This window comes from Haliotis rufescens, unplaced genomic scaffold (genome assembly GCF_023055435.1).
Source record: "Haliotis rufescens isolate VD_foot unplaced genomic scaffold, xgHalRufe1.0.p SCAF_23, whole genome shotgun sequence".
NCBI classification, from domain to species: Eukaryota; Metazoa; Mollusca; class Gastropoda; order Lepetellida; family Haliotidae; genus Haliotis; species Haliotis rufescens.
In genome coordinates this window covers 12,978,205-13,003,953 of record NW_025963924.1, presented here as the reverse complement: position 1 = coordinate 13,003,953, position 25,749 = coordinate 12,978,205, and the positions used below count along the sequence as shown (strand labels likewise).

General features: G+C 40.2%; 1 protein-coding gene across 5 annotated transcripts; it reads right to left on the bottom strand.

Annotated features, from left to right (window-relative positions):
* Window positions 1-1,228: 1,228 nt before the first annotated feature.
* LOC124133130 lies at window positions 1,229-25,749 on the bottom strand. 5 transcript variants are annotated; one of them, XR_007222779.1, is made up of 12 exons: window positions 25,603-25,749; window positions 22,588-22,756; window positions 21,397-21,542; window positions 19,280-19,397; window positions 18,932-18,990; window positions 13,781-13,897; window positions 10,821-10,907; window positions 9,274-9,343; window positions 8,740-8,825; window positions 7,554-7,570; window positions 2,408-6,011; window positions 1,229-2,134 (listed from the first exon to the last, which is right to left on the bottom strand). XR_007222779.1 is itself a non-coding variant. In XM_046497388.2 (11 exons), the coding sequence occupies exons 1-10, from the start codon at window positions 25,708-25,710 to the stop codon at window positions 7,556-7,558; spliced, it is 975 nt and encodes a 324-aa protein (XP_046353344.2). In that variant the 5' UTR covers window positions 25,711-25,749; the 3' UTR covers window positions 1,229-6,011; window positions 7,554-7,555. The 5 variants fall into 5 exon arrangements, 1 of the variants encoding a protein (XP_046353344.2); XR_007222780.1 differs by having other exon boundaries at window positions 1,229-2,407; window positions 2,485-6,011; XR_007222781.1 differs by having other exon boundaries at window positions 1,229-1,939; window positions 2,563-6,011.

The following is a 25,749-nucleotide window of genomic DNA, read 5'->3' as shown; positions in this document are numbered from 1 at the left end:
AACACAATCATTGGTTTCTTGCATGCCCAAGGGAATCACGGCGCCTTAGACGAATGGGCCACCCGTGCCCCCTCTCCGATACAGACCCCTGAGGGACACCTGACGTGAGACTTTCACTGTTGGACATAGCTTTGTTTATCTGAACTGATGGTGTCCTGTCGGCCAGTTATGATGAACACCACGCCAGGACATTGTTGCGTAAATCATAGGCATTTTCCGAGTCACATAACAACCTTGCATGAGCTATGGTCGACTGACGTCTTTATGTTATTCAGAACACAGTTCAGAGCCGTCTCAGTACTGTGTGTTACTCTATATGCTGACTGATACTTGTTCATCAAATAGGATTTTGTAGATATTCAAATAGTTATGCCTTGATGACATTTTACAGAATATTTGACATGAAGGACAAACTGTAGTTGCTCATGAAAAATATTTGAGCATCAAGAAAAGACTTCTTTTTCTGTGGCTTGACTACTGCCTTTTTTAAAACAAGCCTGTACTGTTCTTGTTGGCAATCTTAAGTTGACAATTGTCGTGATCACAGGAAGAACCTCATCCAATTTTCCATAGAGGAATTTTAAAGGTTTCAGATCTAAAAAGCACGACGTTGGCTTTGATGCTGTGATGAGTTTCTTTAGATCACGTTCTGTGAACGAATCAAATTTGGTTCCTGTGAATTGTGTTCATGGAACTAATTTGGGACCACAATGGCCATAAAGTGTCCACAATATTACCAAACATCTTAGAATTACTATAAATAAGATCGACAAATCCGGTCCATTGCCACAATAACTGTACGATTCCGACTATGTCATAATTATCTGTTTATAAATCAGCAGCAAATACTGATACCAGGTTTTCGCGAAAATGTGAGCGTATCCTGCCTCAACGGTGGCTTCCATCACCAACACATGCAAAGGCAAGGCAATTGTTCACCTGAAGAACACGGGAACATATTGTACGTATGTGTGTGCATGATGCCTCAAATCTTGAAATCTCGTCAACATGTCTTCCACAAGGCATTTTCAAAACTTTGTGATTACTAGCCTTACGCTTATTAAGTGTTTTCATTGCAGTATTTGGTTTGACGCCCCCAGCACCAGCGGGCCAAACATGCTTTGATGCTTAAGTCATCTAATTAAATTGATTTGATTTATTTATTCAAATCTGAAACTTGGCTTCCCCGACACCCTACCAGAAGTAGCTACACATAATTTGAGAAATGTTTAAAAGTAATACTTTATTTCATAATAGAAACCTATCATAATTGAAATTTTGCACAAGCAATTACAATTCATTTTGCAACAATGACATTCACAACATTGTTGATAAAACTTTTCCATTCCAGTGAAGGCAAGCATCCCCAGATGGACATTGACAGCATTTAATTGATACCTTTGCTTTAACATGTCTTGTTTAGTTTCATGACTTGACAACGCACCATTTTGAAGTTCTAGCTTTAACTAATACATGTACACACACACTTTGAAAAATACAATATACATAATTCTATACAAATTAACATTACAAAACCATTTTGTGAATTATTAAAAGATGTCATATCTTGCCAGATAAACACTGTTGAATGTTTGAAATAAACTTTTGACATTTATCACCATACTGAAATATGTTGATGTATGTTGTTTCATATTTACACAGCACGACACAAGACCCTTAAAGGGGGATACGCTATGCTATATACCTGTCATGCCAACGCAGACTCTTCCGGCATGCTATATACCTGCAATGCCAATACAGACTCTTCTAGTATGCCATATACCTGCCATCCTAACACAGACTCTTCTAGTATGCTATATACCTGCCATGCCAATACAGACTCTTCCAGCATGCTATATACCTGCAATGCCAATACAGACTCTTCTAGTATGCCATATACCTGCCATCCTAACACAGACTCTTCTAGTATGCTATATACCTGTGATCCTAACACAGACGCTTCTAGTATGCTATATACCTGCCATCCTAACACAGATTCTTCTAGTATGCTATATACCTGCCATGCCAACATGGACTCTTCTAGTATGCTATATACCTGCCATCCTAACACAGACTCTTCTAGTATGCTATATACCTGTCATCCTAACACAGATTCTTCTAGTATGCTATATACCTGCCAAGCCAACATGGACTCTTCTGGTATGCTTTATACCTGCCATCCTAACACAGACTCTTCTAGTATGCTATATACCTGTCATCCTAACACAGATTCTTCTAGTATGCTATATACCTGCCATGCCAATACAGACTCTTCTAGTATGCCATATACCTGCCATCCTAACACAGACTCTTCTAGTATGCTATATACCTGCAATGCCAATACAGACTCTTCTAGTATGCCATATACCTGCCATCCTAACACAGACTCTTCTAGTATGCTATATACCTGCCATGCCAATACAGACTCTTCCAGTATGCGATATACCTGTCATACAACATAGACTCTTCTAGTATGCTATATACCTGCAATGCCAATACAGACTCTTCTAGTATGCCATATACCTGCCATCCTAACACAGACTCTTCTAGTATGCTATATACCTGCAATGTCAATACAGACTCTTCTAGTATGCTATATACCTGCCATCCTAACACAGACTCTTCCAGCATGCTATATGCCTGCAATGCCAATACAGACTCTTCTAGTATGCTAATACCTGCCATCCTAACACAGACTCTTCTAGTATGCTATATACCTGCCATGCCAATACAGACTCTTCTAGTATGCTATATACCTGTGATCCTAACACAGACGCTTCTAGTATGCTATATACCTGCCATGCCAACATGGACTCTTCTAGTATGCTATATACCTGCCATCCTAACACAGACTCTTCTAGTATGCTATATACCTGTCATCCTAACACAGATTCTTCTAGTATGCTATATACCTGCCATGCCAACACATATTCTTCTAGTATGCTATATACCTGTCATCCTAACATAGACTCTTCTAGTATGCTATATACCTGCCATGCCAATACAGACTCTTCTAGTATGCGATATACCTGTCATACAACATAGACTCTTCTAGTATGCTATATACCTGCCATGCCAATACAGACTCTTCTAGTATGCGATATACCTGTCATACAACATAGACTCTTCTAGTATGCTATATACCTGCCATGCCAATACAGACTCTTCTAGTATGCGATATACCTGTCATACAACATAGACTCTTCTAGTATGCTATATACCTGCCATGCCAATACAGACTCTTCTAGTATGCGATATACCTGTCATACAACATAGACTCTTCTAGTATGCTATATACCTGCCATGCCAATACAGACTCTTCTAGTATGCGATATACCTGTCATACAACATAGACTCTTCTAGTATGCTATATACCTGCCATGCCAATACAGACTCTTCAAGTATGCTATATACCTGCCATGCCAATACAGACTCTTCTAGTATGCCATATACCTGTCATCCTAACACAGATTCTTCTAGTATGCTATATACCTGCAATGCCAATACAGACTCTTCTAGTATGCCATATACCTGTCATCCTAACACAGACTCTTCAAGTATGCTATATACCTGCCATGCCAATACAGACTCTTCTAGTATGCTATATACCTGTCATCCTAACACAGATTGTTCTAGTATGCTATATACCTGCCATGCCAACACATATTCTTCTAGTATGCTATATACCTGTCATCCTAACACAGATTCTTCTAGTATGCTATATACCTGCCATGCCAATACAGACTCTTTTAGCATGCGATATACCTGTCATACAACATAGACTCTTCTAGTATGCTATATACCTGCCATGCCAATACAGACTCTTCTAGTATGCGATATACCTGTCATACAACATAGACTCTTCTAGTATGCTATATACCTGCCATGCCAATACAGACTCTTCTAGTATGCGATATACCTGTCATACAACATAGACTCTTCTAGTATGCTATATACCTGCCATGCCAATACAGACTCTTCAAGTATGCTATATACCTGCCATGCCAATACAGACTCTTCTAGTATGCCATATACCTGCCATCCTAACACAGACTCTTCTAGTATGCTATATACCTGTCATCCTAACACAGACTCTTCTAGTATGCTATATACCTGCCATGCCAACACATATTCTTCTATTATGCTATATACCTGCCATGCCAATACAGACTCTTCTAGTATGCTATATACCTGCCATCCTAACACAGATTCTTCCAGCATGCTATATACCTGCCATGCCAACACAGATTCTTCTAGTATGCTATGTACTAGCTATGCCAATACAGACTCTTCTATTATGCCATATACCTGCCATCCTAACACAGATTCTTCCAGCATGCTATATACCTGCCATACCAACACAGATTCTTCTAGTATGCTATGTACTAGCTATACAGACTCTTCTAGTATGCTATATACCTGCCATCCTAACACAGATTCGTCTAGTATGCTATGTACTAGCTATGCCAACACACATGACGTTCATGGACTTATCGATCCCAATCAGGGGTCGTTGGTAGTGGATTATGGTTACAATACCTGATTATTGAGCAGCTTAGCGCATCATCTACTGCCTTCATCATCTACTACCTACACCATCTACTGACTACATCATCTACTACCTACATCATCTTATTGAGTCTCATTGCCCTTACACTGATTGTCATGAGACAGGTATTCCAGACAACATGTCATAAGTTTTGTGAATGTTGTTTCTGGTTAAAAGGATTATCTATTGATCCAGGCTCTTTTTAATTCTTAGTTAGCATAGTACCCATGTTGACAAAAAGGTAGTATTTAAATGAAAGCAATTCAATAGTTTAGTTTCAAGACATGTTTGTTTCTTTGTTGTTCTACACCACACTACAGAAATATGCCAGACGTATGACGGCGGTCTGTAGATAATCGAGTCTGTACCAAACAATCAAGTGACTTACATCTTGAACATCGATCTACACAATTGAGATACCCTGACAAGCTTCAACAGTATCAGCGAGCCTGACCACCCGATCCTGTTGGTCGCCTTTTACAAGCATGGGTTATGAATACCAATTCTTTCCCAGATCTTCACAGGGGACAGACAGCGGCTGCTGAAGATCAATTCTGACCCAGATCTTCACAGGGTTTCGATACATAATAGTGATATCTGAGTGGTTGGATCGTGTTGCTTCATGAAGTATCAATACTTTGATACTCAATGAAAGCCACGGAAACTAAGAAACAGTTACATATTTGGACATTCTCGTATTCATAAAACAACATTTGATGACATATATTAAAATAGTATCTGCAGAACATTGTTATTTTGTACATGTATGGTTGTTAAAATGTATCAGAAAAAACAGGAATGACAAAAGTTCTTTTGCGAAATCTTTAACATTGTACACAAAACATAAATGAATAACCGCATGTCGATCAAGCAAAACACAGTAATTGTACATAGCTTAAGAAACATGAACAAACAAGATTATAAAATGTGACACTGCAGGAGATATGGGACCTTAGGGGTGCTTGGATACAATTGTGCTACATTAATATGATGTCATGAGACGTTTGACGTCAACTTACTTCAGTGAAGATCGCCATGTGTGATGTCATGTATCTCTGTAATATATATTAATTGAAGCGTGTGAATTGTACACTTGTCTTCAGAAAATGCTATAGTTTTAAAAGAAAAGTCCAAATGAGTTTTTTCACCCATAAGGTCCCTTATCGCATGGTTGGTCACAAATGAAATTCACAGACACGTAGCATATCACGACAGTATTTATGAAACGATATATTTCAAGATCATTCTTACACAATAATAAAATAACAGGATAGCAGGAGGCTTGCAAACTAAGTAGCGGCCACTTGCAACATGGGCACCATCATCTACATCACACACCTGCTTGTTTTTATAAAGCTTGTAATATATTGCCATGGGAACTGGATTCGTGGAATTTGTTAAACTTGAATCATTGCCAACTTGACCTTCGTCCTGTCAACAAGTACATGTAGACGTTCTGAATCTGCAAACAATTAAAGTTTATCTTACTGATTATATTGTTGTGTTGGCTGTTCATACATCTTCCTTGTTTATTTACTTGTTTCATGAGTCATCATAATCATAGTAATAACTGGTATGATAATAGCTAATTAAACGATTGTATTGTAGAGAAGATTTCAAGTAAAAAATGATGTCTGATGCAATTCCCTATTTTTACTTGTACTTGTTGCTATGTTAATTCAGGTAAACAATTAACTTGCCTTTGCATGTGTTTGTGACAGATGCCATTGGTGAGGTAAGAGATGTACACCTTTTCGCAAACACCTGGTATCATAACTATTTGACAGTGATTCGTCCATAAACACATGCTAGTGATAAAGTAGGAATCGTTAAATGGACGCTGCATTTTGTGGAAGTTTCTTTTGATTATGGAAAAGGTTTTGTTGCTTATATTTCAGACAGAACAGGTGTTTCTTCCATCAGCAGCAGTACCCCTTACATATTAAGGGCCAGCATTAATATTGTAAAGGGAAGAGTGGAGGGTAGGAATGTGATTTGCAGGTTACTGGGGAGCATTGCCTCTGTCAGCTTGGGGGATGGGGACGGGTAGATAACTATATAACTTGGGGCATTGTCAGTTTTTTCTGAGCTGAAACATCATACATATATGTTTGGATTTCAAATTGTGAAAATGTTGAATCTTTAGGTGACTTTGGGGACTGTCAAAAACGGACAAAACAAACGGAGTCACAGTGTAATTTAAATACATTTGCATTTGTAAAACTGTTCTGTTCACTGGTTGGGAAACGTTACGAGACCTCCTCTGTCTATTATGAAAGACAGGACCCTCACCACATTCCCTATGATATGATGATGGATTACACCAGGGAAAGTAGGTGAGCAAGTGAATGTTGTGTGTAACACAACTGCCGCTAGACCAGATACCTGAATGTTAACCAGTGGTATGTGGTCTGTGGAACCATCCACACAGGCTGGTCATGTAGCCGTATCACTGACTTTCATTTTCAGTATCATTTTGCTGTAGGAATTGGTAGCTTGCACTCCAATCTGCTCAGGAAAGCCATCAGGTTGACAAAAAAAACTTGGAGTACCAGTGACCTCTACCTGATCCACATATGGAAAACATGTGCTACTGGTGCCCGTTACTGTCCCGGAAACCCCACAGGGAAACGGGTCTGGAGCACTGTTGACCGTGAATGTCATGGAATTCCCACAGGGACACAAGGCTGGAGTGACTTCTCCATGAGGACCGAAAACGTCGCTCTTAATTGTAATAATTATAAAGAAGTTGTTCATCCATAAATTCTAATCCTTACTAAGTCTGGAGTAGTATTTACCGTAACTGTCCCTGAGTCCCCACGGGGAGAATGACAATATGACTGTGCAAATGCAGTGCGTATACATTTGTTTGTTAAATGTAAGGGTTTGGGAGCGTATGTATAGCTGTGCACAGGCTGCAGGTACTGCACAGACCGGGGATGACTTGGGTTTGTTTGGATGTACTGGAGGGGTAGAGGGCAAAGGGACATTTCATACTGCTTACCATCATTTTTTTGATATCTGGAAAAAAGTTCAGCATGTCCCTTATCTTGGATTGGCGATTGATTCCTTATGTTTACTATTGGCACCAAGCCATTTGCACCCTTCACGGTGAAAATTTTGGTGAAAATGTGTGAAATGCTAAAAGACAAAATGGATACCGTCAACTCACAACCGAGTGACTGACCAGCAACAGGGCCCACGTGAACAAAGCGAACTTAGCGCTAAGATGATCGTAACTCCCATACTTTAACATAGGCTTACAATAGTCGTAGCGCTAAAATCGCTTTGTGCAAGTGGGCCCAGATCGTGCAGACCTGAATTTGGACCATTGAGCTGTAACAACTGACTGAAGTGTTAGTGAATCAGGATACGTTTTGCCATGAACAAGACAAGCAGTAGGTGAGTGAGTAAGGTTTAATCCCGCTTTGAACAGCATTTCAGTTATATCACGGCGAGTCAGCTTAATGTTGGAGGAAAACCCGAAGTGATGCAGGTGTCAGACGTTTATCGGTGTGGTGAAACCCACGAGCACTGATATTGTGCTGACAAACCTGGAAACATAATCGTTGAGAACCGGGATTCGAACCCATGATCATATAGGTTTCCGGCGTGCCCAAGTGACGCAACTCTGCACACCGAATTGTGGCGCCTTCACAATACAAGCAGAATAAGGTTAGATGATACAACATAATTCTGTGTTTGTGTGTGTGTGTGATTGTGTTTGTTTGTGTGTGTGTGTGTGTGTTTCTGTGTTTGTGTATGTGTCTGTGTGAGTGAGTGTGTGTACATGTATGTTTGTGTGTGTGTGTGACATTCGTTTTCCGAAGGTATTATCAAAATAATCAATAAGCCACTTTTGCTGTAATTAGTGCAAGTTTATGAAAAAAAGTTGTTTTTTGGCTCTTGTCATTCCTAATTCCTCATGTCGACAACAAACAGAAAACTCAATATCCCGACAAGTACTCCACTGTTATTTTTCATTCACTATGTTACCTTCAGCGAGTTTGGAGCCACACACTATTTGTCAACCAACTGTAAAGTCAAAAATCTTTTATCTTTAAAATGGATATGTGTACTTCTTGGTGGAAAATGAAGATTCCTATAAGCTCACCTGGTTCATATGGGTGAATTACAACAGATAAATTACAACCTGTTTAAGATCATGAACGAGAAGATTCAATATTTACCTTTTCTTTGAGTCCTTTTCCAAAGTTTCGTTGTACAATGTCGAGATGAGCTATCAGGATGAACCAGGAAATCAGGGCAATAGCTCCTGAAACAAGAAACAGACAGTGAGAGATCGTCGTCGTCGTCATCATCATCATCATCATCCTCGGCGTCGTCGTCGTCGTCGTCGTCGTCATCATCATCATCATCTCATATTTTTTCATTCAGTAACTGCTAACTGTAATCATATTTCAATTCCTTATTACTATAGACAGTGGCTGACTGACACTCGTTTAATTACATAAACCCAAATTTGTAATGATTGAGGTAAAATTATTATTAACACATTATTATATCTTCTTAATTCAATTGCTACTTTTACTAATATACATATTAATAATTAAAGTAAAGCTTAGCACTATGTTATATTCCCGGAAATATGTTTCTCAACAGTTTGACGAGTCACCAATAGATGCTTCCCAGTCTTTCACCAAACAATAACGTACAATGCTGCTTCCGAGACCACTGCCAACTACGGCGAGAGTGCGAGTTACCTGCAGCAAGGCGGGACCACACGATGGTGATGCTGTAAGAATCAGTGTCATCCGTCAAGTGTGCGTACATCTGAGGGGAAATTGATAAGAACTACAATCAGCAGTAGCAGCAGTAACTATCTTCAACATACCACTATCACCACCACCATCATCGTTAAAGGGGAAGTGTACACGCAAAAATCACTTTCTTTCTTTTTCTAAACATAACGCAATTTTAGAATTAATTAGTATCTGTGTTTGAAAATATACACTCATTTTTTTCACAGTGAAAGTAGGAAGCTCACAATAGTGTGAAAATGATATGCCGTTATGAGGCCTTCGTTTTTCGAGCTAAACAGGCCTGAGTTATCCCCCTTAGATTATGACGTAATTGGTGCCAATTCAACTGGGTCCCTGTCTATTCTCAACGCAAAAGATATCAAGTACCAGTTTGCGGTAAAACAACATGGCCTACGACACACTCCGGCGCAGTGGTGACTCAGCATAACACTATGCTGGCTGGCATCTGAGACGCTAGAATCACACACCTAGACCTACACCACGTGAAGCGGCTCTAACAAAGCATGATGACGTCATAATGTTTATCAATTGGCACCAATGACGTCATATTGCAAGGGGCATAAGCCATGGTGTTTTTGTTATGGAAATAGAACACTTGGTAAATGTGAAAAATATAAATCGTTTTAATGCGAAAAATATGTTAATTAATTGTGATATTTTTATATTTTTGTCTATGGCACTTCTAGGTTAACACTTTTAATGTGGAAAAAGTACAAGAAAAATAGGTTAATTTCCGTGTGAACTTGCCCTTTAATAACTGCTATCAACTGTTATCAATGCATCGTTATAGTATTATGTGGCTAATTAACACTAATCCTATTGCCTCAACCAAAATTTGCAGTGGTTCAGATAAAATTATTCAAATGACAAAGGCTTTCCCAAGCATATCTTCATGAGGATTATTGACAATAAATAGATCACAAGATCAAATAATCAATGATTTCTTCATTCATATGGCAAATGTATTTATTTCTAATGTAATACTGCCCTTGCAGTATCAAAGTATCACCAGCCTCATATTACAATATACTATCTATACATCACTTAGCAATTAACCAGTCTACCTTCACAACTGCACATATAAGTAATGTCAACACCACAAACATAGCCTTCATAATTCATACGGGGCGGCGGTGAAGCCTTCGTTCGTCACGCCAAAGACACGGGTTCGATTCCCCACATGGGTACAATGAGTGAAGCCCATTGCTGGTGTCCCTTTCGTTGCTGGAATATTGCTAAAAGCGGCATAAAGCTATATTCACTCATAATTCATACTGTTCCACTAGCCTGTGACTACCAAGTTGTGCCAAGGATAACAAAAAGTTCCATGATGGTGCTCCCCAATGATGAGCAGCATTTAAAATATTAAAAACATATTAAAAAGTGTTTATGTCCTCCTCCCCCACCCCTCCCACACACACACACAACAACGAAGTTATAATTACCTGAGATATTTAATGTAGTAATTCCATATATTCATTACTCACTTTAATAAGTTTATACACGTAGTAAGCAGGCTTGGCAACACCGGCCCCAGCAAGCACCCAGGTCCACCTCTTCAGTTCTCTGCGAAGCTTGGGACAGAGTAGAAACTTCCTTACAGTGTAACTCACATAAAAACTGTAAAGTCGTTTAACCTTCACCTAAGATTCATGTAAATAACACAGAGTGTTGTGTTGTATATGTACATTGTGTCTTACTTTGTAAATTTCTTGCGGTAATTTTGATAAGGTACCTGCTGCATTTTGTGAAGACGTAAAGACGTAGTGTCAAAACCCATCGCTCAGTACTTGCTGGTGGTTTTGACAAATGAAAATAATGACCTCTAATGGCTTGTGGTCAGTTTCAAGCTCAACCTTTATTCTATACATGTACTTTTGAGCTCGCTCACGTCCCCAAACTAATGCTGTTGCTTCTTACTCGGTTTGAGAATATCTTTTATCTACGAGTGTTCTCTACTCGCATATGCTACTTGGTAAAAGCTTCCAGCCTCTACCTGTTTCTGAATTAGGATGGCTTCAAACTGGACTCGCATCAACAATATTCTTGACATAGCGTCGTTTTTGTAGTACACCATAACTAGTCATTTACCTGAATCGAGTTTTGCTGTTGCTTTCCCCAGTGCTATTCTCTAGTTGAACGAGTAAGTCGTCCCATCGGTTCTGATATAGTTGCCAGATCAGGAATGAACCTAACACAGTCGTGTACAAGACCTAAGAAACTTCTAACTTTAGGCGGTGTTGTAAGTTCTTTGACATTTACCATGACGTCAATATTGCTTTCGCTGTAATGCCATGTTATGGAAGACGTGTGCCCTGTTAAGACTAGCTTGTCCATGCCAAACTTTTATTTTGACTTGTCTTGTGTCCACCCTGCTTTCTTGATCATGTTCAGTACAACTACTTTCTGGAGCAGATGAAATCCCGAACATCAGTCTTTTGTCATGGGATAGTCCTTTGTGAGCTGAGAAGGTCATGATAACATGTGACTCAGGTTCAAGGTCGATTTGGTGAATCTTGTAGCACCATTCATGTCATGAGTAATATCTTCAACTGTTGGTATGGGTTGACTTTTACGAATACCCACTCTGTTAACCCTTTTCATGTCCACGCATATCCTTCCCTAGTTTGGGAGTGAAACTCATGGAGTAGGTCCTATGACAGTTTCAATTACATCAACTTGTTCAAGTTCTTTACGTTTCTCGTCAACTTTTTTTCTGACACTTAATGATAATTGTCTCATTGATTGAGATTGATGACGGTTCTGCAGTTATGCATCTATCAGCATATGCATCATCAGTAGATAAAGTTCCTTTAATCTGCAACGGATCTTTTGACCCATACGAAAATACGTTTCTATCAGTAGGCTGCAATTCTACTCCTCCGCTTTCAGTATTTTCCATACTTCAGTGTTTTCCCGAATCGACGGTAAGTTCGGCCTCATTGGAGAAGTTTCAGCTAAATTATTTTATTATACCACTAGTATAATGATGGAACATACAACTGAAGGAAGGAAGAGTGTGGTGTATTTGCTATGCAGAGGTCTAGGGGAAGTAACTCTGTTTGCTTCACGTGCGAAGTGCGTCACGTGCAAGGTGCATCACCTACGAAGTATTGCACGTGCTAGCTGGCGATCGGCCATATTGAACGTCGTTCAAGATTGTAACCATTCTTGAATAATAATATGAACCTAACAAAGACTTTTTCATACGACAAATACAACTGCAGTGCTTTTTGATAGTGTGACATGTGTTATAAATTTTACTTCTTGTTGGTAATGTGGTCACCCTTGCATAGCTATGACCTCAGAAATTGGTACTGAAAGTCCCAATGACTTACCAAAAGATAGGCCCAGGTAAACCCATGCTTTTACCTTCAACTGGAACCATTGCAACAAAACTCAAGCTTATATTATATGAAGCAAGACAAAACGTGAGACAGGCTTACTGATACCCCGACTTCGATTCCAACATATTTCTAGGTTCAAAACATAAAAAAGTGTTTTTTTCCCCGCAGGAAACCTGCTTATCAAAATCCAACTTTGCACTGCACCTTTCCTACTGGTATAGAAACTGTACCCCTAATTGGAAAAGAAACCATGAAGAAGTTTTCAAGTTAGAGGTCGGACAAATATTTCAGTAATAAAATCTAAATTAAGAAATGACAAAAAGCTGTATTTATTCAGAAAATCCACATATTGAAATCCAACTTCGCATTATACCTCTCATATAGATGTTCACCAATTTTGAAAAGAAACTATGTTGTAGTTTTCAAGTCATAGATACCACAAACAAATGTCCTCAGAAGCAGGAACGGAAGGACTTCCTTGGTATAACCATATACCCCTGCCCTTTTAGGTCGGGGGTATGATAAACTATGGACTGATGACCAAGGAGGGTAACTCTTGAGAGAATCTCGCACACAATGTTGTCCAAACCAGACTGGTCTGTGTCTCAGGAGAGATGTAGTTTTGTACTGGTATTGATCCAATAACTCATGATACATGGACATTCAGTGAAAATGTATTACCTCCATTGACCTGAACAGCATTTTAGTTATATCACGCTCTCAGTAAAATGTGGGAGGTAAGCCCAAGTTCATTTAAGACCTTCACCATTCTGGTCAAATACAAAAAAATGTCTTCTCACATCGTACCGGGCTAGGATTTAAAAAAAAAAATTCCTCAGCTTCAACCCCCAAAATACATTGTTCACTGGACATATTCTGGATGGTTTAAATAATAATGTGCTTGGGATATACAGTACTTTTCGCTTTGCATATTGATTGGCATATTGGACTGATGGCACAAGGTTCTTAAAGCATATTGGTCTTATCACATGTAGTTCCACCCCTTCCCCAACGCCCCCCCCCCCCCCCCCCCCACACACACACACACACACTTGGCTGCAGTGACAACTCATTACACGTGTTTGTACATGCACACTCACCACAAACCAGCCAAGTACTGACCACACCAGTGTGTATGGTATCCCCAGGCCCAGATTGACCTGTTCCAGCACCGTGATGTCGGTACCATTCTTCAATACCAGGATCATAAAGGATATCTAGAAATGTAAATAAAAAAATATATTCAATTTAATATTAAATAATTTTCCTGTCTCACAGATCGCATTTTGTCTCTTCTTTCTACCAAAAAGTGGAAACTTTGCTCGCAAACGCGACTTCGCAACAAGAAAACCCCCAGTCCAAAATGGTGAAGACCAGTAACGTCTTCGAAGGAGACATCACAGAGGATGTGACTCGCAAATACAATCTCAGACAGGCAGAGGCATCCCTCCCTGATACTAGAGCCAGAGCAATGACGACGAAGAGTCAATGTTGGTGCGAGTGCACACGTCTCATGCGTATTGCAAGTACTGGAAGTTTTTACATCCGGAAGTTGGTAAAGCCAAGAGGAATGTAGAATAGAGCCAAAAGGCGACAGTTGTGAGGGAGATAGCCGGTGACAGTTTAAATAAAGCATGAGTTCCTGCTGATTTTCAAATCCAACGATCAATGAAAGTAGTGCAACAGTAAACATGCGGTCAGGGTGACCAGAAAGTCCTTCCTGGGATGAAGATGCAACACCCCGTGAGTGTGTCATAATAAGGCGAAAAGGCGTTTAAAGTCACATTCAAAATTATTGCACTAATAAAGCGACGTGCATGTACGTGTGTGTGTGGCTGTTTGTACTTGTTTGGACTTATTTATGATTAGATAATGAGTGAGTGAGTATGGTTTTACGCCGCTTTTAGCAATATTCCAGCAATATCACGGCGGGGGACACCAGAAATGGGCTTCACACATTGTACCCATGTCGGGAACCGAACCCGGGTCTTCGGCGTGATGAGCGAACGCTTTAACCACTAGGCTACCCGACCGCCCCGATGAGATAATGAAATTAAAAAAGCATAAGTTAAGAAAACATCACTCACTCACTTTCCTCGATACCAATGTCACAACAATATGGCATATAAGTATTAGAATTGAGGAGGAGGTGTGTGTGTGTATGTGTGTGTGGCTTGTACAGGTTCGGACTAATCCTGTTTTTACAATGCTAGCCCACTGAGATACCATGCTTCAGTTAAACATGACTATGCCACTCAGACACAGTATACTGACTCCGAGCCGAACAGTCCTTGTTTAGAGCTCTTAATGCCGAGCGCCAGGCAGGGTAACAACAAGTACCATCTGTTAACGTCTGTTTGACGCGGCCATGGATCGAGTCGCTCTCCGGAGAGATGCTCAATCGACTAGACCACTGAGGGCGTCCTCTGCAATCTAGAGCATGTACATTGCAGGGAAATATGTTGTTGTCACAGTATTTTGCAAACGAAGATAATTTCACACCATAAAGTTATCATGTCAAGAACTAATAAGCAACACATGACGAATAACCCTTACAACTCAGTGATTTCTGAATATGAGCCAAACGTGTAGGTAGAACGCATGTCGGGTCGGACGACACTGTCGAATTTGAGGGTGAAGAAGGAGACTTCTCCACACTTGAAGTCAGAAACAGGAGACATGGCTACGTCGAGAAGGGCGTGATAACCACAGTTGTACCGGGCCCAAAGAGCGCTACCATAAGTATTAGTCCTAGAGTTCGAGTCTACTGAATCTTTCCTAGGATGAGAGGTAGAAGCGCTGAAGGAGAGAATGCAGACCTCCCTTGGTATGAAAAGCACGTCTTGGGGTTGTTGAACCTGGAGGCGAAAGAATCCACCAGTTGATGACTGATGATTGTGCGTGAATGTGACGTGCTAGAACTGTGATCTGGATCATGTTGACGAGACGAAACAGGCTGAATGTTTGATGAAACAGAGACTATGACCTTGTGAATCCCTGATCTGCTATACCACTGTGGTGTTGTCCATGATGATCATAAGGCAAGAATTCTGAAGGAGTGAAATTATTCCCCAGTGAGATATGGCCAGAATAACGGCCTCAAACTTGATATGGTTGATGTGCCAAAAACAGTGGTCGTCTGACTACATGCAGGTCTGGAAGTTGGGCACAGCCCTGTTGAGAGGCATCCATGACAACATGGTCATTGGCGATACACGTCGTCACGGAGATGCTATTGCAGACGTTAAATGGCCGTGTGCACAGGCGAGGAACGGGTGAAGATGAGGTGCGCGATTAGGTAGGAGGAAGTGGCGGTTTGACTGCTGAACAGCTGGAGGAAATGCTAGAGTGGTCGTGGTTGGAGACGACCATACCATGAGTGCCTGTGCCAAAGCGAGAAGATCGATACGTTCCTGCCGCTGGTGCAGACTTTACACGACTAGTGTTTGGCCCCTTTCTGGTTGGAAAAGAATGTGGTTGTTGGCTTTAAGGAAGACTGCCCCAATGAAAATCAGACCTTGCCTTGTTGACTAGCTAAACTAGGCAGAGGAGAGGGCATCCGGTAAAGAACAACTGATGTAGAAGTACATCCCGCTTGGCATGGTTCTGCATTCAATCTACCAGGTATGCCTCAAATGGAGGTAGGAGACGACAGGCTTTGTGATTTTGGTAAAGAGAACTTGGACAATCAGCAGACTGGCAGGGAAAATTTAGGATGACAAGTGGCGATGACGCCAGCGGCAGTGGTTCTGTTATGGGAAGCCGATACCCCTCTTCTGGGTCAGTTGTGACATACTGGTCGCTCAGGATGGTCCAGTGGGGCAAAGTCTTCTGTAATCTTCTGGTGGGGGTCACTCGAAAGACAATACTTGGGCGTGGAAGCCTGGGAATGCTGTCCAGGGTTTCAGGCTCTTGTACAGGATTGGTCAAAACGGGATCTGTAATCAGTCCTAGTGGAGGCACGGAATAAGCTCTGGGAAGTGGGGATGACCTCAGCCTGAGGCATGATAGGAAGAAATGTTTGGCAGTTAACTGTAACACTTGCATCATCGACTTCCTTCTGTACATCATTGAAGAGTATGGGAGCTGATCACAGCTGCTTCAAAATTTGAAGAGGGCACTCTGAATCCATTTCCGACTGAGTGATGTATCCCCGACGTCAAAGTTGTTCCTGCCGCTGGTGCAGACTGCACGTACAGGTAGCACTCGCCATGAAAGGCACAGCATTAGCATTCGCCTTTTACGACAAGCATAGTCGCCTTTTACGGCAAGTATGGGTTGCTGAAGACCTATTCCACCCCGGAATCTTCACGTGTCGCACGGCATTAGCAAGATCATGTTGCTGCAATTCCACTGTGATAGCAAATCGGGACTCGCGAAATGTGGGATGTTCGAGAGCTGCAATCACATAAGAACCTTTATAATTAGCCTTTAACGTCTTTAAGTATTAAGCGGACGCTTTACCATGAGACCACGGAGGCGGTCTCATCTACTCATGGAGCCTTCAAATACCACAGTGATCGGACAGGGAAAGTATGACCAAGATAGGTGGGCGCATTAAAGGACTCATTCTGGAGGTTGAGATGTGGAAGGTTCTAAGGAGCTTTCCAGAGGCGTCTTGTGGAGGAGCACGGCGCAAGGGATGATGGCGGACGTTCACTGCGGATCCGTGAAGAATGTGACTGGGAACCATTCTCGTCGGGAATGGGAACAGCCTCTGGATAGAGTAGCTCATAGAACCTTTGACGGTTATAAGTACCAAAAGAGGGAGAAGGCACGGCGCATACGTACCTACCTGTCTCCTCAGCCGATGATGTAATGTCCTTTGTGACAGAAAGTGGTGTACGAGGTAGGACTATCTTTTCTACTGATATGTCAAAGGCGGCGATGGGTGAAACGTCAGACTGATCGCCAGACATTGTCGAATGGTAGGTGGTATATCAACCACTTCGGGCACGGTAGATAATAGACCCACTGCAAAATTGATGAACTGAAGCATTGCGTAACTACCGTGTGTGTCTATGGTACAACAACCACGTAGATCTAGCGGCAAAGACACGTTGATAAACAGCATGGTAATCCAAGTTTAACCAGGAGTAAAACCACAAGTCTTGAACACTCAGCGACTGAAGGTTCGTGCCTTACGGGTGTACTGCGTTCGGGTGAGGTGTTTCAACCTGCGAACGGTTGCATTCGCGAGCACGTTTTTCCGCCTTCTGTTCGTAGAAAAAGACTAATTGCAATGTGTGAGATAGGATAAGTAAAGATAATGTAAGTATGTGCACCAAAAGTAAAAACACAACGCAAGATTATGCATTATCTAATTGTTGAACATTGTTGAAAGGAACAATGAATCAGGATGTTTCGGATGTTGTCTAATCAAATTATGCCAATAGGGAGGGTCCTGAAGGGGTATATGATTTAGCGTAAAACAACCCCTTTATAATTAGCTTTTTATGTTTCATAATCGTTCTAAAATCTCGTAGAAATCATATTTAACCACATCTAACGACACAAAAAGTCAGTTTTTGGAATTTGCAAAACAGAAATTGCAGAAATAAAACAGAATCAGCTGTCCGCATGTTTAATTAAACAGACTGATGATCCACATTTCCACAGAGATGCTTTCGCATTTTACATTCCGGTGTGCTACAGTTTTACTGACTATCTGATACCGAGACCAATCACAACATCATACTGACTAAACCGAAAATATATTGACCACTGACTTTGACTAAGGCACCAAATTGTACTGACTACTGACCAACGACCACTCCCCATCAAGACCCGAATTTACGAGAAAATGATACAGTGTTACCTAAAGATTTAATCTGGGTCAAATCAGTGCAAGGTACATGTTAGTTAAAGCTCAGGAAAAACATGAGATCGTATGAGAATGCCAACCCCGCCCTCTCCTGAATCCTGAATACTATGTAATGTTTCTCTTATTGCTCAAACCTGACTCCTGAATATTACTTAAAACTAAAACACTTGCGATTTGAAGTTACGTTACTGAAAATATGAATTTAAATGTATAAAGGATTATTTTGGCGAACACCATTACTTTTTTTTCAAATGTTAAATATGTCTTTCAAATACTATTTTACTTGCGTCCCGCGAAACCACACGGCTGAGTCCCGAAAACCCTCTAAATAGATCCCCGAAACCAGGGTACTAAAAGGGTACAGGCAGCCCCTCATATGTGTTCGTCATCAATAAACGCATTCTATACTTGATGAAAAACGTTTTACCGACGCCTGACAGTCAAACTTTAAAAGACAGGAAAATATGTCTGCCTGTCTGTAGAGCTCTGAAAAACAAACAGCAAGTATAGTCAACATGAACACCATAAATTACATAAGTCATGCAAGTCACCACCAGTGATCGAATTAAAGGGGCCATGGGTTCATTTAGGTTTGCTCTTGTAGTATTTAAATCATGTGACCCTCTCAACCTTGAACATTCAACATTAGGATAATGACAAGGACCCTTGCCATTGATTTGTAACTATCATGTCTGATTCAAATATTCCAAATACAAATTTACAGGTTATTATTTTCGTTTATGGTAACGATCTGAAACCGAAGGCTGATACTTACGATTTAGGTGTGCTGAAGCTGCAACTGTTTCAAACCTCACATATCCAAAAGCCTTTGCAACAAAGTAGCCCAGTGCATAGTTTGGCGGGGTGAAGACGATTGCTAAGATCATACGGACCTGAAAATAAAACACAATTTTACTATAACATTTACCAAAGGAAGAGAAGCTAACTTTCAGTGATGATGTTCTAAACCAGCTATTTGGCCTGAACCTACACTACACTTGGATAGGGTACAGTGGTTTCCACTGATACTTCTGAACATGTTGTGTGATACCATTTGGGATGTTCTGGGATATATAGATGGCGTTAGAGGGTGGGAAATGCGTCTGAGAGATGTCAGGTTCATGTTAATTATATAATGTTCAGAAGCGAAACCAAGCTTTCTTGAACTCATGGAACAATCTGTGTATTACATATTATTAATTTAAAATACACGTTGAACAAATGAAAAATCCATTGAAATTACACGACTGCATTTCAGAACTATAGTGTTTGTACAAAGCACAAGTGATTACTGCATATTTGATAAATGTCATTGGGAAACTTCACAGTCATTGTGGGGGGCACGGGTGGCCCAGTTGTCTAAGGCGCCGCGATTCGCAGTGCAGAGTTATGTCCCTTGGGTACGCCAGAAACCTATGATTGTGGGTTCGAATCCCGGTTCGCCCCAATTATGTTTCTAGGTTTGTCACCCCCCATAACCGTGCTCGTGGGTTTCACCGAAGTGTTAAACGTCTGAGACCTGCATCACTTCGGGCTTTCCTCCCACACTCCCACATTAATGTGACAGACCGTGATATAACTGGTATACTGTTAAAAGCGGCGTTAAACCCAACTCACTCACTCACAGTCACTGTGTAGACTAACACATGTTAAATCGGTAAAAAGCATTATTCTTAGTGTTTCTACAAAACGAACATGAAGTGAACCTTGCATGCTTTTGTTGCATTATTGACAAACATAGAGTGGGTCCAGGGGACCCCCAATAATTAATTTTAAGGGCCCTTGCAGGTAATTTAAGGGTCCTGTAAAGTAATGAAATGGTTCAGTGTACTTTACGTTTACATAATTACTTCAGAGCCAGGACTGAATCAATGTTCGTGTGTACAGTGGTCGTGATGAGTGGATGAAATGCACGTAACAGACACAGTAACTGCTCTTGATGCACTAAAGCTATAGTGAATATTATTATCTTTTTCCTGTGTACATTCTCTACATTTCCGCGGACTGGACAGAGTATACCACCATCATGATGTCACAATGTGATAATAAAGTTAGAGTTATTGACAAATCGCAAACTCTGTGTTGACTCTCAAATTTGCAATACACTCTCTTACATGATTTCTACCATGTATTCTGCCCCAATTGTTTTGTCATACATACTTTGCATGGTGTTTGAACTGCAAAGTTGCATTATATAACTTCAAATTCTTGATATCACTATTTGAAAGTGCCTACCAAACACGAGTGTGAATGATGAACTTTCTATAAATATCAATCGACTGTTTCAGAGGTTATTAGTGGATTTGAAACCTCTGATTGACTAGAATTGGGTATGTACCAAAGTCAAGGAAGAGCTATTTCACAAGTACTGATTGTGACATCGTTCCTAGTTGGCATACTACCTTAAAAAAATGTAATACTTAAATGAAGCAAAACAAATAGTTCCAAGACATGTTTATTTGTTGTTTAACACAACACTCAGAAGTATTCAAGATGTATGACGTAAATAATCGCGACTGGACAAAACAATTCACTCATAAGACATCATGAGTATTGATCTTCGATGAAATGCATCAACCAAATCACTATGTCTGACCATGCGATCCCGTTAGTTTCCTGTCAAGTCAAGCATGGGTCAATTCTATCCCGGATCTTCACGGGGGAGTGAACAAAGCCTTCTCAGATACAAGATACAGATGTCAGTGCCAAAATAAACATCCGGCACCTTACTCGGAAATAGCATTCACTTGTTCTTGTACCGGTAAATCAACCAACCTATGCAAATAAAATGCATAATTATTCACCTACACAAATGCATTCTTATTTCGACCCTCCAAGCTATTAAGTAAACCCCAAATCTGTCAAAAATAAAACATAAAAGTGTAGATTTACCAGTTTGATGGTTGTTCTCCCTTCTTCATTAACACCAAACTCCAACACACAGTACATGGTGACAACAAACATGGCCGCCATCAGTGCGTATATCTCGTAGACACGCTCACGAAACAAACCATGGACGACGTAGAAGATGCAGAAACCTGAACATGAAAACAAAACTTGGGGATGTTTGGTCATGACACAGAAATTGTGATTTTGCAAACTTTCAAATAATAGAGAGACCAGATTTCCTTTATTTTCTGGTTTACGGATTTGCAGGTCAGTGGAAAATACATCTAAAAGACGTTTCAGATGATGCTTGACCTTACCAAAAGTTATCTGAACCTGTTGCTATGTGTGCCGTGGTATATAAAGCCTCGCCCTTCTTTTTACTTTCTTTGCAACGTTTTTAAAGATTGTTACAGGAAAATGCATGCAGGGGAAAATTAGCACAAAAATATGCAAATCCGACTTTTATTGGTACTTTTCTCAGTCTCTCCAAGTAGGCTTGTGTAAAAAGAGCATTTGCACATTTCGACACTAAGAAATTAAAGCTTTGGTTTCCACGGCTACAGGGAGAGAATATGTTTTTCAGAGAAGATTTTTTTCAGAAGTAGCATTCTCATTTCTGTTGTAGTAAAACCCAAATCAATATGATGCCTTAGCCAGTTAAAAAAATGAATCCTTTGTCTTTTAAAAACTGTGTTTATTTTCTTCATTATTGTACGCAGCCCAACGGTAAACGCGTAAACATGATGATAATGATATAATAATTTGCATATTAATAATGCAACAAATCCACACCCTAAAGCACGATGAAAGCGCTACATTATTGCCCCCGGTCAATAGATCACTGTGCATTCGACTTAATTCTCAGCTTCCTTGGGTTCATACAACTAGCTGCCCGTGAGGCGCTAGAAAGTCAAGTGTCAAACTGCCATCTCATCCTACCAGTTACCCATTCACTGCTGGGTGAACAGAGGCATATTTGTAATGAAAATGGTTCCACTTAATCACTTCACGCACTACTTATAAAAACAAATATGAATTAAATAACTTATGGGTCAACAGCTAATACACAATGATTTTCAGGAAGCATATTTGAAAGTATTTTTTTCAGTCAGAGGTAATTATTGTGATTTGAAACCTCTGGTTTACAAAACAGAATTGAGGCTTTTTTTTAATTCATGAAAGAATGTTTATTACCAGCATTGATAAGTAGAAGTATAGTGAAGGTGAAATCTGATGACTCCGGGTCAGTTTTGAGGACCACTACCAGACTGTAGATGGTCAGTCCAACCGCCACCAAGATGTTGATAGTCGACACAAGCAGAAAGAACCGTTCTTTTCGATCAAGGCGAGCAAATGTCTTTATCTTAAATCAGAAAACAGGAAATACCGGTAATTCGGTAGTTCCTCTGTCGTTAAACACAAGCATAGATATTGCCTGAATGGGAGTGTGCAGCTTTAAAAGACACAGCCAGAAATACCGATTCTTTTTTATGCAAGACTGCAATTGTCTTAATCTAAAATCAGAAAAAATGAAATTATTAGAGTTGCTCTGTTGTCATGGTTGTAAAACACAGGCAGAGATATAGCGTTTAAGAAAAGGGGGACGCAGACCTTTCATAGAGCATGCCAGATGAAAACAAATCACATATCAATTGTGTTTGGTTGACCTGTTTAACAAGTTTGGAACAAGTCACTTGCTTGATAACGGCGCAGTACCTACACCGCAGTGTCTGCCCATAGAACTACGTCACATGTTTATCATGCCATCTTCTAAATGAAACATAGAAGAAAAATACTTTTTGCTGAAATTTTATCCCCAACTGGTCAAGTTACATATTCTCACATGTTATAGAAATATGCTTCAAGGAGGTGGGATGGGAACCCCTGCATCCCTGCTGGAACCATAAATGTGCCTTTTTTTACTACCCAGGAAACAAAATACAAACTTAGCATTTTCGTAACTGGATATAATATAAGTACAGATTTTCTTCATGGGAAAATGTGTTCCATGTGTTTCTCTTTTTGTACTGTGAGGCCCATTATAGAGAAATAAACACTTCAGAATATCTTTTTTAAGGAGAAAAAGTACCCTAAAAGCTACAAAAATTCTTTTGCAAAGCCTTTTTCGTGAGAAGAAACATATACTTTTTAAATGGAAATATAAAATTGTTGAAAGGTTGAAACTGAATGTTAATTTAACTACAATAAATGACATTTCACAATTATAGTTGTTCATCATCGATTTATTTGTTAAAAATAACAAGGATAATTACATTATTTTCAGTTAAAAAATATTTCCCCTCCTGAGTCCAGGCTAAAAATGTTTTACTGAACCCTTCCTTGTTGTTGTTTAATGTCTCACTCGGCAATATTTCAGCTAAAATGAGGGCCGTCTATAAATAATCTTGCAACAAGCATAGTCGCCTATTACGGCAAGCATGGATTCCTGAAGACCTATTCTAATCCGGATCTTCACGGGTCGTGCAGTAGAGGGAATACGGTATGGACTCCACGTATGTATATGGGCCTATGGCCAGAATACAATAAATGATGATGATGATGATGACTCCTGTTCTGATGGGTTATCGGAGGCATTTGCTGTGAATAGATATGTATGCTATCGATGTATTCCTAAGCATGATGTTTTGTGTGTGAAAAGGCCTAATTTAAAAGAGATTTCAGTGGGAATAAAGGATACCTCTTTTTAACTAATCAAAATCAAGCATTCTTCAATGTCATGGAAGAATACACAACAAACGAATAATCAACAACCCTGACAACCACTACTACTACCACTACTACTACTACCACTACTACTACCACTACTACTAGTACTACTACTACTACTAAAATTGCTACGCATTAAGGTCTTCTAATTAATGTCTAGAACTACTAAACTAAATAAACTGCTACAACTACTACTACTATTGTATATTGAGAGTCAACTTGTCATATCAGTATAAAAACATCCGTATTTTGACGGAAGTGACGTCAAGAACTACGCTGATTCAGGCACAGGTAGACATAAAGTAACAATAACGGTAATAATGCGAACCGGTGTATCACAGAAAGCAAACAATAGTCGGATTGTGTACTTAACATACCCACTGAGGCACTCAAAAGATACGTGATAAACCTGAAGCATCGCACACTTGTACTTTGACTGACCCGTATTGTTTGCGAAATGTCTGTGTTGATGATCCGACATGCCCAGAGATAACTTTCACAGATATGTTTTGCTATCTGACAGACGCTCCACAGTTTACCAACGAATTTGTGAGAGCCTACAAGTTACTTTTACGCAATGTCAGTCACAACATGATAAATGACAGTATTTGTTATATCCAGATGGTGTCTGATCATCTCCCAAAGTTTGTTTACTTAAAAAAAAATCTAATCATAAAAAAAGGTTCATTAAAGATTCAATGACAGACTTCTTGTCTTAGAACCAGATTCCTAACCAATGATGAAAGAGAGAAGGGATCACACCCATTTTGATCTATTACTGATGATTATTTTTGTTTGTTTGTTGCTTAACGCCGCACTTAGCAATGTTCCAGCTATATGACGGCGTTCTGTAAAATAATCGAGTGATCGACATCATGAGCATCGATCCACGCAATTGGGATACGATGACATGCATCAACGAAGTCAGCGAGTCTGACCACTCGATCCCGTTTGTCGCCTTTTGTCGACAAGCATAGTCGCCTTTTACGGCAAGCATAGTCGCCTTTAAAGACAAGCATAGTCGCCTTTTACGACAAGCATAGTCGCCTTTTACGGCAAGCATAGTCGCCTTTTACGACAAGCATAGTCGCCTTTAAAGACAAGCATAGTCGCCTTTAAAGACAAGCATAGTCGCCTTTTACGGCAAGCATAGTCGCCTTTAAAGACAAGCATAGTCGCCTTTAAAGACAAGCATAGTCGCCTTTAAAGACAAGCATAGTCGCCTTTTACGGCAAGCATAGTCGCCTTTTACGACAAGCAAAGTCGCCTTTTACGACAAGCATAGTCGCCTTTTACGGCAAGCATAGTCGCCTTTAAAGACAAGCATAGTCGCCTTTAAAGACAAGCATAGTCGCCTTTTACGGCAAGCATAGTCGCCTTTTACGGCAAGCATAGTCGCCTTTTACGACAAGCAAAGTCGCCTTTTACGACAAGCATAGTCGCCTGAAGACCTATTCTGATGATGAATTATCTCCTGTTTACCTTGCCAATTGGGGTAGGTGCTGTGGTTTTCGGGTCCGTAAGGCCAAGATGAATGTTATTCGTCGAACCGTCTCTTGAGGAAGGTGTCGCAGATTGATCAGACTCCATGTTGTCGTTTGACTCTATGGAAGGTGTCACGAGGTTTTA

What these genes read in the sequence shown, in the direction of transcription:
- LOC124133130 (XM_046497388.2), bottom strand. Translation starts at nt 25,710, where the DNA reads ATGGAGTCTGATCAATCTGCGACACCTTCCTCAAGAGACGGTTCGACG. An exon ending in CACCTACCCCAATTGGCAAG is followed by an intron (nt 22,757 to 25,602) that starts GTAAACAGGAGA and finishes TTCTGATTTAAG; the next exon opens with ATAAAGACATTTGCTCGCCT. An exon ending in AGCTTCAGCACACCTAAATC is followed by an intron (nt 18,991 to 19,279) that starts GTAAGTATCAGC and finishes TTTGTTTTTCAG; the next exon opens with AGCTCTACAGACAGGCAGAC.